The 12821-nt window shown below is 40.3% G+C and overlaps 1 protein-coding gene across 1 annotated transcript in view; it reads right to left on the bottom strand.

The window, feature by feature from the left end:
• st6galnac3 (ST6 (alpha-N-acetyl-neuraminyl-2,3-beta-galactosyl-1,3)-N-acetylgalactosaminide alpha-2,6-sialyltransferase 3) overlaps positions 1-11942 on the bottom strand; it is a 67027-nt gene extending 55085 nt beyond the window's left edge. The window contains exon 1 of the mRNA XM_068701810.1: positions 11852-11942. Coding sequence (XP_068557911.1) covers positions 11852-11869 — 18 coding nt within the window. The 5' untranslated portion in view covers positions 11870-11942. The remainder of the gene's footprint in view (positions 1-11851) is intronic.
• Between the last annotated feature and the right edge of the window lie 879 nt (positions 11943-12821).

Genomic DNA, 12821 nt, shown 5'->3' on the forward strand with positions numbered 1-12821 from the left:
TCCTTCTCCACTTGAGCAAACAGACGTCCGGTCTCGGCAGAGATTTTCCTAAAGGTGTTATTTGTTAAAGAAATGTGTCTGACAAGGAAACGTCTCCTGGGATGCTGCAGACAGAAAGCAGCAATCACTGAATTTTTCAGGTGGTTCAGTAATAAAAAAAATGATTTGTCCCGTTGACTGAGATTGGTATTTCTACTATTTTCTCTCTGGTGAGCAAACTATGTAATGAAGGCATTGCTTGTAAATTACCGCAAACCTAGTCTGCCATTTCTGTACTACAACTATTACTTTTATTACTTATTAGCTGATATATATATATATATATATATATATACACCAATATATCTGCAATAACCAAGTATCTGTCTGTCCATATACCGGCACACATAACTCAGGCTCATGCAGGCTTTCTGTTAAATTATTTTAATTACTACACCCTACACTGGACTAAATATTCATGATTCCCAGTACATCCGCTTTTTCTAAATGCCTGTCATGATATGGTGACACGTCGGTGCCAATATGAGAAAAGACAGACGGGGAGGAATTTGCTCTTATCTTCCTGAGCCGCTGAACAAATAGAATATGTAGGATTTGACAGAGAATGTGTGTTTTTTTTTTTAAGATATATTAAATCTAACACTGAAATTCATGGAGTTTTTATTGAGGGATTAAAATCTCAACTGAATCCTCTTTGTTCAAAGCAGCAGAGATTTCTCAACACGAAAACATTGAAACGATTTTGCCAGTGCAGCTTTTTGTTTTCCATTAATCCTCTTTAGATTGTGAAGGTTTCTCTGAGCGCTCAAACAACAGCATTGTGAAATTTAAGTGGAGCAGCTGTTGCACACAATAAACCAACCAACCAGGTGAATCGAAGGCCACCAGACAGCTCCGCTATGTGGCACGCATGGGGACTCATTCTGGAAAACAACAATAAAGTTTGCAGAGTCTATTCTGTCAAAGGCTCTGTGGTGCTGCTGCTGCTGCCCTGTGTAGAAAGAACTGAGGGGTGGGAGAGTGTGGCTTTCTATGAGTGTGTGTGTGTGTGTGTGTGTGTGTGTGTGTGTGTGTGTGTGTGTGTGTGTGTAGCTAATTCAAAATGAAAATAAATTGATACAGAATGGATTTTTTGTTCCTTTAATGTAAATAAGATGAACTAACAAAGAGCCAGGAGAGGACCCCCCCCCCTGAACAGAGGATCAGGCTAAGCCCCGAATTTCAAACAAAGATGAGCTAATGTTTTTTTGATTCTTATTCATTTTGTCTGATAAATATTAAAAATGTTTGATTAATAACTGGCCCCTGGCTTCTTCTTTTTTTCCAAAAGTGGCCTCCGGGAAAAGCAAGTTCATTATCCTGGGTCTACAACAAAAACTCAAACAGCAGCAGAAACCTGTAGACGTCGTAAAGATCAACAAGTGAAAACCAGCCGTGACACTTTAAACACAACAGACCTGACGTACAGAAGTTCAGCTTCCACAAAAACAACAGCCCAGCGAAGCAGAAGCAACATTACGCCAAAGTACACAGTGAAATGTTTGAACCGCCCATTTCCTTTTCTCACAACAGCCACAACAACAGAAAGTTCCAGGGCACAGGGGAGCAGAAACGCAGACGGGGGATTACATTTCATGAAAAAAAAAATTGACTTGCACTTTATTTAATGCCCTCACTTAACTGCCAGGCTCTATTTGTGTCCGTCAACCTCTTCAGTTCACGGAGGCAATCAGCTTCCCGGTGCTGGCGCCCAGAGCACCGCTGGGCTCCCACTGGGGATAATAACAGTGGCACTTTTATTAGCTGGCTTGGTCGAGAGCCCTCAGGAGGGAAGCCTATACTATGACCAGACCTGGCTCCCATTGAGCACAACACTGACACTTCTATAAGAGAGAAAGACAGAGAATAGGGAATCAAAGCCAGGATATTCGTCAGGGATATGTGATGTTGTCTGCAAATTCAGCAAGAGGATGAATATAAATCCTAACATGTCAAAGCAATAAATCAAGCAAAAAAAAAAAGAAAAGCCGGTCTGGAGGGAGCGGGCGTGGTACACTTGGACAACACTAATGCAATTACCGGGATTTTCTGCTTGCTCAGAGGCTCGGTTCAAGGGCGGAGCGCAGAAAGCTCAAGGCGAGCTGCACAAAATCAGCCGTCACTCAGAGCAACAGCCGGGCCTGATCTTGCCACCTCACCGTCTGGAGGGGGAAAAAAAGCTTGTTGAGAAGATACACACGGGATTACAGCGGCGCGGCTCTGAGGTCAAGAGTGCTCTGCACTTCTGATGAGGTCCCGCGTGGATCAAACTGAGCTGGACTGGTTTGGATTCTTGAATCTTCTGGGGCACAAAATTCATCGATGAGGATTTCATAAAGCTATGATACTATATTGATACCCCAAAGAAGAATTGTACTTGCCCTCCTACCAGGTCATGTATGTAAGGTTCCCTGTTTTGCTTATGGACACTTCAGCGAGGCAAATACTGAAACCACAATCTTCCTACTCAGTCTGGCGTCTGCTGCCCCTTTTCGTTCAGTATGACTTCTTTGGACATTTGGACGGCACTTCTAAGCCACATCCAAGTCTACCGAGAGCATTACTCTTTATCAAACACGGCCTCCGCTGATCGCTCTCCTCTGGGGCTTCGGCTCGACCCGGTGCCAATAGGCAGTCAGGCCTTGCCAACAGCACAATGTGCAGCGAGGGGGACTTGCCAAATGTAATTCAGCAATGGTGCGACACGCTCAAATGAGTCCAACTGGCCGGGACCGACTCTGTAACTACTGCATGTTAGGAAATAAACACAAATTGAGGACATAAATGCTCCTACAAAGTTGATAAAATTGCCCAGAAATGAGTGAGCAACTGAAAGTACACCAAACAAGTAGAGGAAACTGTGCACCAACAAAGTGGAATTTGACTCAAATATGGCAGTTTGTCATGTTAACACGAACAACTTTGACACAAACAGGACCACTGCTAATTAAGTTGGTTAACAGAAAATGAACCGACAGTGCAACTAAAGATTATCTAAAGATTATGGTCTATAATAGAAAGCAGTGAAAAAATATTCAATACAATTCACTGTAGACAAAGATGATACGTAGTCTATTTTGCTGTTTTTGTCCAATCAATAGTTCAAAAGCCAAAAGATTCAGTATATTATTAGATAAGACGTAGAAAAGCTACTCAGGTTTGTTTGAAAAAATACTTAAACAATTAATTGATTATCCACCTCCCGCTGCTGGAGCTCAGACTGGAGGTCAAAGGCTGCGGCAAAGCCGGCTCTGGGTCTGTCTGCGGCTTGATTGCTGGCAGAGGCCCGCTGGAGGCTGACCTGAAGGAGTTTTCTGGTGAACCTGCATGATTTCATCGTATTTCGGTTAGAATCAATGAGAAGCATTTAGAATAACTTCAAAGAAATAGCCAATCTTCTCGCTGATGGTCTCGTGTACTTATGTAGGTCAAATAGAGGCATCAGTATTGAATTGTTTCATAACCAGTTAAAAGTTTCTCACAGTAACTTTAAGCAATTGCTGGTTCCAGCTACTGAACTTTTCCGTCTTATTGTTGCTTTTTATTTGGGTTTTGGGGTCGGAGCTCTGGGACCTTTTTTTTTTTTGTAATTTTCATGGCAAGTGTCATCATCATTTCAAGTGCTGATTGTAAAAACAAATGTTCATTTGACAATGATTTGTCAATTAATAAGGGAAATAATCAACAGATTAATTAATGGAGAAAATCATTTAAAAGTTCTGACTTTTAGATTACTTTTGCAAAATGGTTATTTCTTCGTCATTGTTCACACACAAAACAAAAGCCAAACAATGGCTTATTCCAAGTTGTCCAAGTAAACAGAATACAACTGTTGGATTATTTAGGAATGAAAATAATTGTTATTTGCAGCTCTAACAGGTTTTATATTGTACCAATAAGAGTTTTCTTTTCTCTTGCCACCTTTTGAATATTTGAATTCCCTATCCTGCCATATGGCAAACAAGACACACATATCTTAGTACTAACAGCTTGTTCACACCGTGTCACATCGCACACAGGACCAAGCAACCACCGGCCATTCCTTCATACATACACACTGTGAAGCCCATCCGGCATTTGTCATTTCCACGTAGCAGTAAATTGGCAAATCCTCTTCTGGATCAAGTTCAAACCCAAAACTCCACAGATCTTTCAAGGAACCATCGGGGCCGGATGACGCCATCCGACCACCAGCGACCTGCCGCCTCGGCAGCTCTCTCTCTGACTCACAGATCGTACGGATGCCACTTATACTCGTCTTTAACTATGAGTGGGAGTTTGCAGCTGACTGAAGAGCGAAGTGTTAAAGTCTTAATCCTAAAATGGTGTGTGTGTGTCTGTGTGTGTGTGTGTGTGTGTGTGTGTGACACTTTAATCCCTGACGGACTTGCTGTCCGCGTCCACGTGTGTGTTTGTTTGTGCCATGCTGACGGATCAGACGGGTGTGGTTAAAAACAAAACACCGTGGTCAGCTGATTATCTGAAAATGATCCTTCGTGAGACCACCAACTGAAGTTACGCAGAAGATTAAATGATTAAAAGATGATTGTTGAAGTTGGAACAAATGCACAAATGATATGAAAAATAAAAAACAATTCTGAGCTATGAGGATTAAAAATGGGGGGGTGGGGCTTCTCACGAAGGGATCCTCCCACTCTGTCCCCGACCCGACGAAACGCATTGCTTTAAAAGGATTTAAAACACAAGACAAAATGAGAGTCGTTGCGAAACGGAATACAGCACAATAACCGTTTCATGGCGATAATCTTCTTTTCATAATCTTTGTAAGCCAAAAATCATAATTGAAATTCCATTGATAAAGCCAAATCTGTAAGACTAAAGTAAGTTAAGGCTGGAACTGCGCTCTAGTAAATGAGGGGCCATGCAATCTTTTTAAATGAAAACGCAACATGTTCTACTATAGTGATCACAATGTGTTTGCGCTTTCTCCTGATGTCTGGGAGAACAACGGCAGATTAATAACTTCACTTAATTCTTCTCGTCCTCCTGTTTGAGGGTAATTAAAGAATAAAAGCTAAACCTTCACATTACCGCTTTAGAGAGCACCTTTGCGAATGCATGTAGAGTAATAATAGAGGTTTCAGCCCCAGAGGTTCTTTGTGAGTGACATGTAATTTTATGCTGCTGACCGGGACTGCCATTACAGAGTGGAACTTAATTTGTAGGCTGCCTTATCGCCTCTTTCATTAAACTCTTGGCGTCTTTTCTTTGTATTTTGGGAACAGAAAGAAAATGACCAGCGCTGGCACTCAAACTGGCAGAGTGACACATGATTAAACCACCCAGGATTACAGACTACCTGACCAACATGACCAACGACACAGAGGGAGATCAAGCAAAGCCTTAAGTCTTCCCAGATGTTGGTAAGACTTCTGGTATGAGCGATGGATCTGCTGGCCCGCTTCCTGCGACCACGGCCTCTGGATTAACTCCATATCTGGAGCGAGGTTATCGCCCTCGGCTTCCACTCTGAATGAGCTAAACCTTGCTAGCTTCTAGCTTCTGTTTGCACAACAGATGTAGGTTACATTACCATGATAATGAAGCCACACACGCTTAAACGGTACCCTGTCGGCTCAAAAGGGGGTTTTACAGAATGGGCGGCAACAGCGAAGACAAAGACTTTCTTTTAGGTCATTCGGGCTACATCCATCGTTTAAAGCTGGGCTTTTAAAACAAAACGATCTCTGTCCACACTGGCATTTCAGCATCGTTTGCAAAATGATTTCCGTCCATACTAGCAAGCCTGAAAAGGAAGATCACATGACTATTTACGCAGACTGGGCATGCGGGTGTCGATGTAAACAGGAAGTAGATTGGTTTCTTAGCTCAAACAGACAAATTTCGAGGAAAGTTTTAGAAGTTTCATTTTTCAGACTCAGTTACAAGACTGCAGGTCTTGCTCTATCTCTCTCTTTCACACTTACAAATCAAAGTTTACTAGATTATGTGTCACTAGATTTGGTCAACACAAGTCTCTGTTGTCTGTTCTCTCACTCGTAGCTCTGCTGGGTGGATGAAGTCCCTGTCGTACTGGAGAGCAATTATGATTTTGTTCCTTTACAGTTTCTGTGTGGACTTACAATAGTTGTGCAGAACAAAATAAACATTAATAAGAAAAGGAAAGTCCTCTGTTTTGTGTCCGTCGTCCTCCTCAAAGGCGCAAACCGTGACTTCAGACGTCCGCTCTCTAGGGCTGATAACCCCGCTGGACACGCTGTTCGCTAATCACTCCAACAACAGCTGCATGTCAGCAGAAGTAGAATTATAAAATGCTGAATTTAACTGCACAACAGCTGCTAGTAAAAGAAAGGTCAGCAACGCCTGTAATCTGTTATCCATGTTGAATTAACCACTGGCAGTCGATCGATAATCAGGGCTGTTGCTGCTTGTTTTATTGTTTCCGTGATAGAGGCGTGAAGAATCAGGGAAGGATACGTCGCAACTGTGAAGACCCAATCAAGTAGCAAACGCAGGTATCTACGTCGTTGTTTTAAATCGTATGCATTTACGCCCAGCGAGAACTAGGAGGTAACGCCGGCGTGGTGTGGACGCTCTGTGTAAACGTAGCAACAAAAAAAGTGTTTTAAAATGGAAATAGTGTGGACAGGAGTTCAATCAAAGTCAAACTTGAAAATTTAATTCAAGGGAATATAAATTATTCTACAGCTATTGGACATATTTTTTTCCATTTTCTAAAAACAGTATAAAAACGTTTTTCGGACATCTTAGTGGAAACTGTTTCTAACTGTGGAAAACAGCAAAGCCTCCTGGACGTGTTCATGCTAACCCCACTGCTAACTCTGTAGCCACACCATTTAAAGTGCTTGTATAAGCTACCGTATTTGGGATGCGATGCAAACAAGCTGCGTATAGCTCCTTTTAAATTATCTGAATGATTTGTATTGGTGTTTTCATTGTATTTCATTTTGATACAGCAGCCAGCAACGGAGGAATTGCAGACATTTTGTTCAGTCGTCAGAAATTGCTGTTATCTCTAAATCTCAAAGGCTGACCTAAAAGTTTGTTTCTGACTCACTTGCTTGTTGATACAGTTTAAACAATATGGTTCACAACATTAGCTTCAGGCCTCTGCGTGTTTATCATGACAAAAGTTGACTAAAATACAGAGACGGTCATAACTCAGGGTAGCCTCAGAATGTTTTATTCCATGTACCTGTTTAAGTCTCACCAGTCTACCACAGTGCTTTATTTTATATTTTATTTAATGTATTCTATTTTACATACATACAAATATCATCCTATATCTTAACCTAGCTTGCTAATGTTAGCACTGCTTCCCATTAAACGCTACTTTTCGCCATCGGCAGCTCTCACACGCTCAGTGTACGTCCTGCATTATATAAAGGAGAGGGTCTAGCCAGCATTAGCTGTCTTGCAAGTCAAGTCAAACCAATTTAATTTAATTTATACAGCTCAATATCACAAATCACAAATGTGCCCTTAAAGGGCTTTACAATCTGTACAGCATACGACCCCCTCTGTCCTTACATAGTGGATTCAGGTAAGGGGGGGGGTGTGTCCCTTTCATTCATGGGTTGCTCGGTGGAGCCAAGGAGCCAATCAAAACACAAGCTCAAATCACAAACAGTAACTGATCAGACACTGATATTAGTGTTTGGGTTTTTTTTTTAGTTGGGTTTTTTAAAAATGTCAACAAGATACAAACCGAGCATTTGAGCAAAAGTAAAATCTTCAACGCTCTCTGGTGGACAAACTACGTAATGGAGACACTGTATCTATAGTAACATTCTTTACTCTTTCTTGCAACTTATCAAACGAAATACACGAAACGAAATACACACCCATACAATGTTTGTGCAATAACCTAATATCAGGTTTTTTGAGACCATCTTCACTTCAAATGTCGCTGGAATTTAACTGTTATTGTGAACCATTTGTGTCCCCACAGATGTGACATCTAACCAATTACTTTTTGCAAATTTTGACCAATTATCCAGCAGATAGTAGAAGTAGAGTGCAGTGGATAAATGTACAAATACAACTTTCAATGATAGTTCCTGCTGGGAGGGATTTTTACTCTTTATTGATTCTTATCTCACATATGTATGAGTAACCCTAAACTTTAAAAAGTTAGTTGTATTATTATTGTATGACGTAATCTATGAAACTATTAGTAATTGATCTGTGTGTAAACAGTAGGAATCAGGTTTTCCTTTAGGACCCAGTGAAGCCAGAACTTCTCATGTAAACTTTCCATTCAAGAAAGGAAAACAGATAAAAAAGAGAGAATGACACAAATGGAAATCTGAGCATGGATTTGATAACACTTTGAAACCGGAGCCTCATTCAACATCCTGCCAGTGTCTTGAGCTTTCTCTAAATCTGTGGCGGGCACTTTTTTATCAGCCTTCCTTCTGTTGTAGCACAATCACATGGGACAAGGGCGACTCAGAGAACTGCCATTCATCCCTGGAACTCTTAAGAACTGGGACACTCACTGCATTCCCCGTAGCTGTTACAACACCTCTCGACACACACACACACACACACACACACGCACACACACGCGCGCGCACACACACGCACACACAAACGACTGTGTGTTTGTGTGTGCGTGCATTCATTAATTTGTCTCCTTTTGTGTTCTTTCTACTTGCGTGTACCCGCATGAACCCGTCGCAAAAAAAAAAACTTGCTTCGCTGGCCTTGTTCTGCCACGTGTAGTTAGGAGTACCGGCAGAATCACCGTCTTTCCATGAGACGTGATGCAGAGCTCGTCCTGAACTGTTATGATGGAGGACAACAGCCACAGCGCAGCTCTTCACGGATGAACTCACTCCAATTAACACACTGGCTAACAAAGAGGGCACTCTGATGGCGGAGCACTGTCTGATGGCGGAGCACTGTCTGCAGGCCTCGCCTACCGATAGTAAACATGAAACAAAGTAGCAAACTGCGAGTCAAACTGTGTCATCAAGCACTCTGGGACAGGATCCTCTCATGCACCTGAACACAGTGGTGAAAAGTAACTAAGTACTTTTACTCAAGTACTTTACTTAAGTAAAATGTGTACTTTACGTGAGTGTTTTTATTACTGCTATATTTCAGAAGGAAACATTGTACTTTTTAGTCCGCTGCATTCACCTGACAAGATAGTTACTAGTAAAAAAAAAAAAAAGATTAAACCGCACAAAATGTGTCAGATTTACATATTTATTTGAAGATGCAGACTCATTCACGTACTAATAGACGATGACAGGTTATCTATAGTTTGACAGCAGCACTTTGGGTCAGTGGACTAATGGCTATTTGTCTTTTGGGTATTTCAGTCTAGACTATGTGTTGTACACGATTCACTTAAGTATCCAATAACCATCAGCCCCATCTGACGAATGTAACAAGAAACAAGAAAACTGGTGTCATTTAATTAAAAGTTACAGCTCATTTACTTCGGTCCACTTTTCCTTCAATCACTCTGCAATTTGTGCCCTGTAATTACATGTTCCATTTCCTTGTAACGTTTTTTTTTTTTGCGATATAATATAACATTACAGTGTCAAATCTAGTGTGAAATTATCTCCCGTCTTGGATGACAAAAACATTTGTGAAGTGACAAGTTGCTGACAGACTCGTTTTTTTTCCTGTGGGTGTTGGAGGATTGACAGGAAAAAAAAAAGTGCTTTAAATTAATGAGAACTCTGATCGCCGTTAAAACTGGTAACTTTGGTCAACAAAAAAAAAAAATTATAGATATAACATAAAGCCTGACGAAACCAAACAGAGACTGTATGTCAGCTGTGAGGAGCTGTCTGAGACAAATAAACATGTGGACTCTTCTGAATGGAGAGGAATGACCCTGATGATCCTTAAATACACTGACGATGAATTCATCTTTTACTATATTAAAACCGTAACAACCTCACCAGCACACTGAGAACCAGAACGTCGGGTGTCACTGTGTAACAGATTAGAGATTGGGGTATAATTCCATATTAGCTTTAACTGAGTTTCATCAGTGATCCAATTTTTCTGTCCAAAAGTTTGATTCCAACCTGCTAAAGTTATTTATACATAAAAAGAGTTTGTTAATGCTCAACTGGAACAGATTACAATTCCTCAAATGTGTATTTGATTTGATTTTGTATACATTTTGCATATCATGATATTTCCACACAATTCCTGAGTTTCAATGTTAATTACATTAAAGCTGAAACTATTTAAATAATTGCTTCATCTCTTTAGTCATTTTCCAAGGAAAAATTACAAAATGTTCCGCTCTTCCAGCTTCTCATTTGTAAGGTTTTGCTATTTTTCTTTTGCTCAAGAGAAAGTAACATCTCTGGGTTTTAGACTGTTGTTCGGGCATAAAATGACGTTGACTTTATTTAACCTGTCGCCATTTTTCACTATTTCTTCTACATTTCATAGACTAAAAAACTGTAGAAAATAATGAGTTGCAGCCACTGTACCAATTAAATGCCTCATATTAAAGAACATGAAACAGCTTTTCTTACAAAACCCTTTTTTATCAACATAATCAAAATAATACTTTATCAATTAGACCTTTTCATTGTCGTCCGGCTTTGGTCCAAGTGTACTTCCTGTCAGCTACTGCATTAACAAACATTGCAACAAGGAAGGATCATGACAGCATTCCAATTATGTCCAAAACAAGTTGTACAAGTCAACCGACAGCGACGATTTTGATAAACGATTAGTTATTTAAGTCACTTTTTAAGCCAAAAAGTCAAATATAGTTGGTTCCAGCTTCTCCAATGTAAGGATTTGCTGTTATCTATTATTGTAAAACTGAATATCTTTGTGTTTTGCACTATTGGTTGGACTCAAAAACCAATTTGAAGAAGTCACCTTGGACTTCCACTCTTTTCTGACATTTTATAGACAAAATGCTTCAATGACAAATTAAAAAATGAGCCTATGAATGTATAACAGAAGTAACTATTAGTCAACTAATGTAGCAGAATTTGTAAGCAAAAAAATTTGAATATCGATTAAACCTGAGAGTCATTTTTAATCACAAATACCACACATTTGTTGATTTTCATTTCTCAAATGTGAGACTCTTTGTCAACAGAATATTTGGGGATTTTGGAAGATTGTTCGATAAAACTAGCTATTCAATAATATATCGATAATACATATTTCACGTTTTTGAGAAATCAGCAGATTAATCGATAATGACAATTACTAGTTGCAGCCCTGTGTGTTTTGTGTCATATATGGCCAACTACACTTATAGTGTTAATGTCAACATCTGTAAATTACTGCTATTAACTGAACTACACTAAACATGACAAGGATGAAACAAAGAGGACAGAGAGAGTCACTGAGGAACTTTTGTCAACTTTATCCTCATCTGCTCAGCAGCTGTGCCTGATGTTGTAAACTCCTCACATAATGTGAACACCTGAACATGTCATGAGGCATGTTGTGAACACAGCATGGCTGCATGGCCTGCTTTTTTTCTTTTTCTTTTAAGAGCAATGACACTCAAACATGAACCAAATGCAAAAAAACCCCCCAAAAAAACACGAAGGCCCGGCTTTCCTTCATGTGCACGAGCTTAAATCCCAAATTCAGAGTCCCCCAAAACCAGGCGACCAGACAGAAAGCAGAGGAGGGTTAATTGCCTCCACGGAGCATCACCACAACCAGCTCACATTTCACATCTGCTGAAGCGCACACTGAAGCCACGAGAGCCAGGACATTCTTGTGCCATTTTTCCACCTTTTTTTTTTCCCCTTTGCTGGTTGTAATGTATATGAGAGAGAACCCCCCCTCTTACCTTGCACATCCAGGCCATTCTTATTTCTACGCAGACAATGGTGGACCGCTTGTTTTCGTCAGCCCCAAAATGCCGTTCACCGCATCCGTTTCCGAACACATCTATTCTCGTACAGGAGGACACGCAGATGCGGTGCAGTTGCACGCGGGGATCGGCTCCATAAATATTGGAGTGTACCGTTATTCGTCTCCTCTGTCGGGTTTTTTTCCCCCATGGAGCTTGGTGAGACCTGGACCGACGCTGCGCTGCTACTGGCCGGCACAGACGCAGAGCCCCGCCCCCTCTGGCGTCACGTGACCGCCGATGATTTCCTGACTTCTGCTTTTACAACATGACAAGCGGCACGTTTCAACGCGAAATCTTTCTAGAATGATTGTAAAATGTGTTTTTCATTGTGTTGAATAAACAACAGATACTATTGTTTGGAAGAAAAAAAAAGTATCCAAACATGTTTATAATAATAATAATAAATAATAATGATCTGTATTTGTATAGCACCATACAATAAAGGTAAATAAAACACACGTGACAAAATGACATACAAATTCTAGTGAGATAAAACTAAGATGTAAATAGAATACATAGAATGCATATTAACATAAGGGGGGAAATAAAACCCACTGAATAATAATAATAACATATTTGCAAGATTCACATATACACCAACAGTATCAAATGGTCTCCATTCTCTTCTACTCTGTCCTTCACTTGTCTAGATCAGTGGTGGAGATTTTAAGTTTTTAAACAAAACCTCAGTGCTTCACCTCGAGTGCACTCTCTACAACTTTTAATCTAGTTTCCCAAAAGATAAACATCATAATGCAAGACAACAAGACAAGTTAGGAGACACCAAGGAGCTGCTTGACACTGATTCTTCATCTATGCTTACATTCTATGTATAATTCTGTCATCCTAATTGTCGTTACTGTAATTGTATTCGTTGGTCTAATCCATACACACGATATCTATT

This window comes from Cebidichthys violaceus, unplaced genomic scaffold, assembly GCF_023349555.1.
Source record: "Cebidichthys violaceus isolate CVI_PGR_0920_01 unplaced genomic scaffold, fCebVio1.0.p SCAF_8, whole genome shotgun sequence".
Taxonomy (NCBI): Eukaryota; Metazoa; Chordata; class Actinopteri; order Perciformes; family Stichaeidae; genus Cebidichthys; species Cebidichthys violaceus.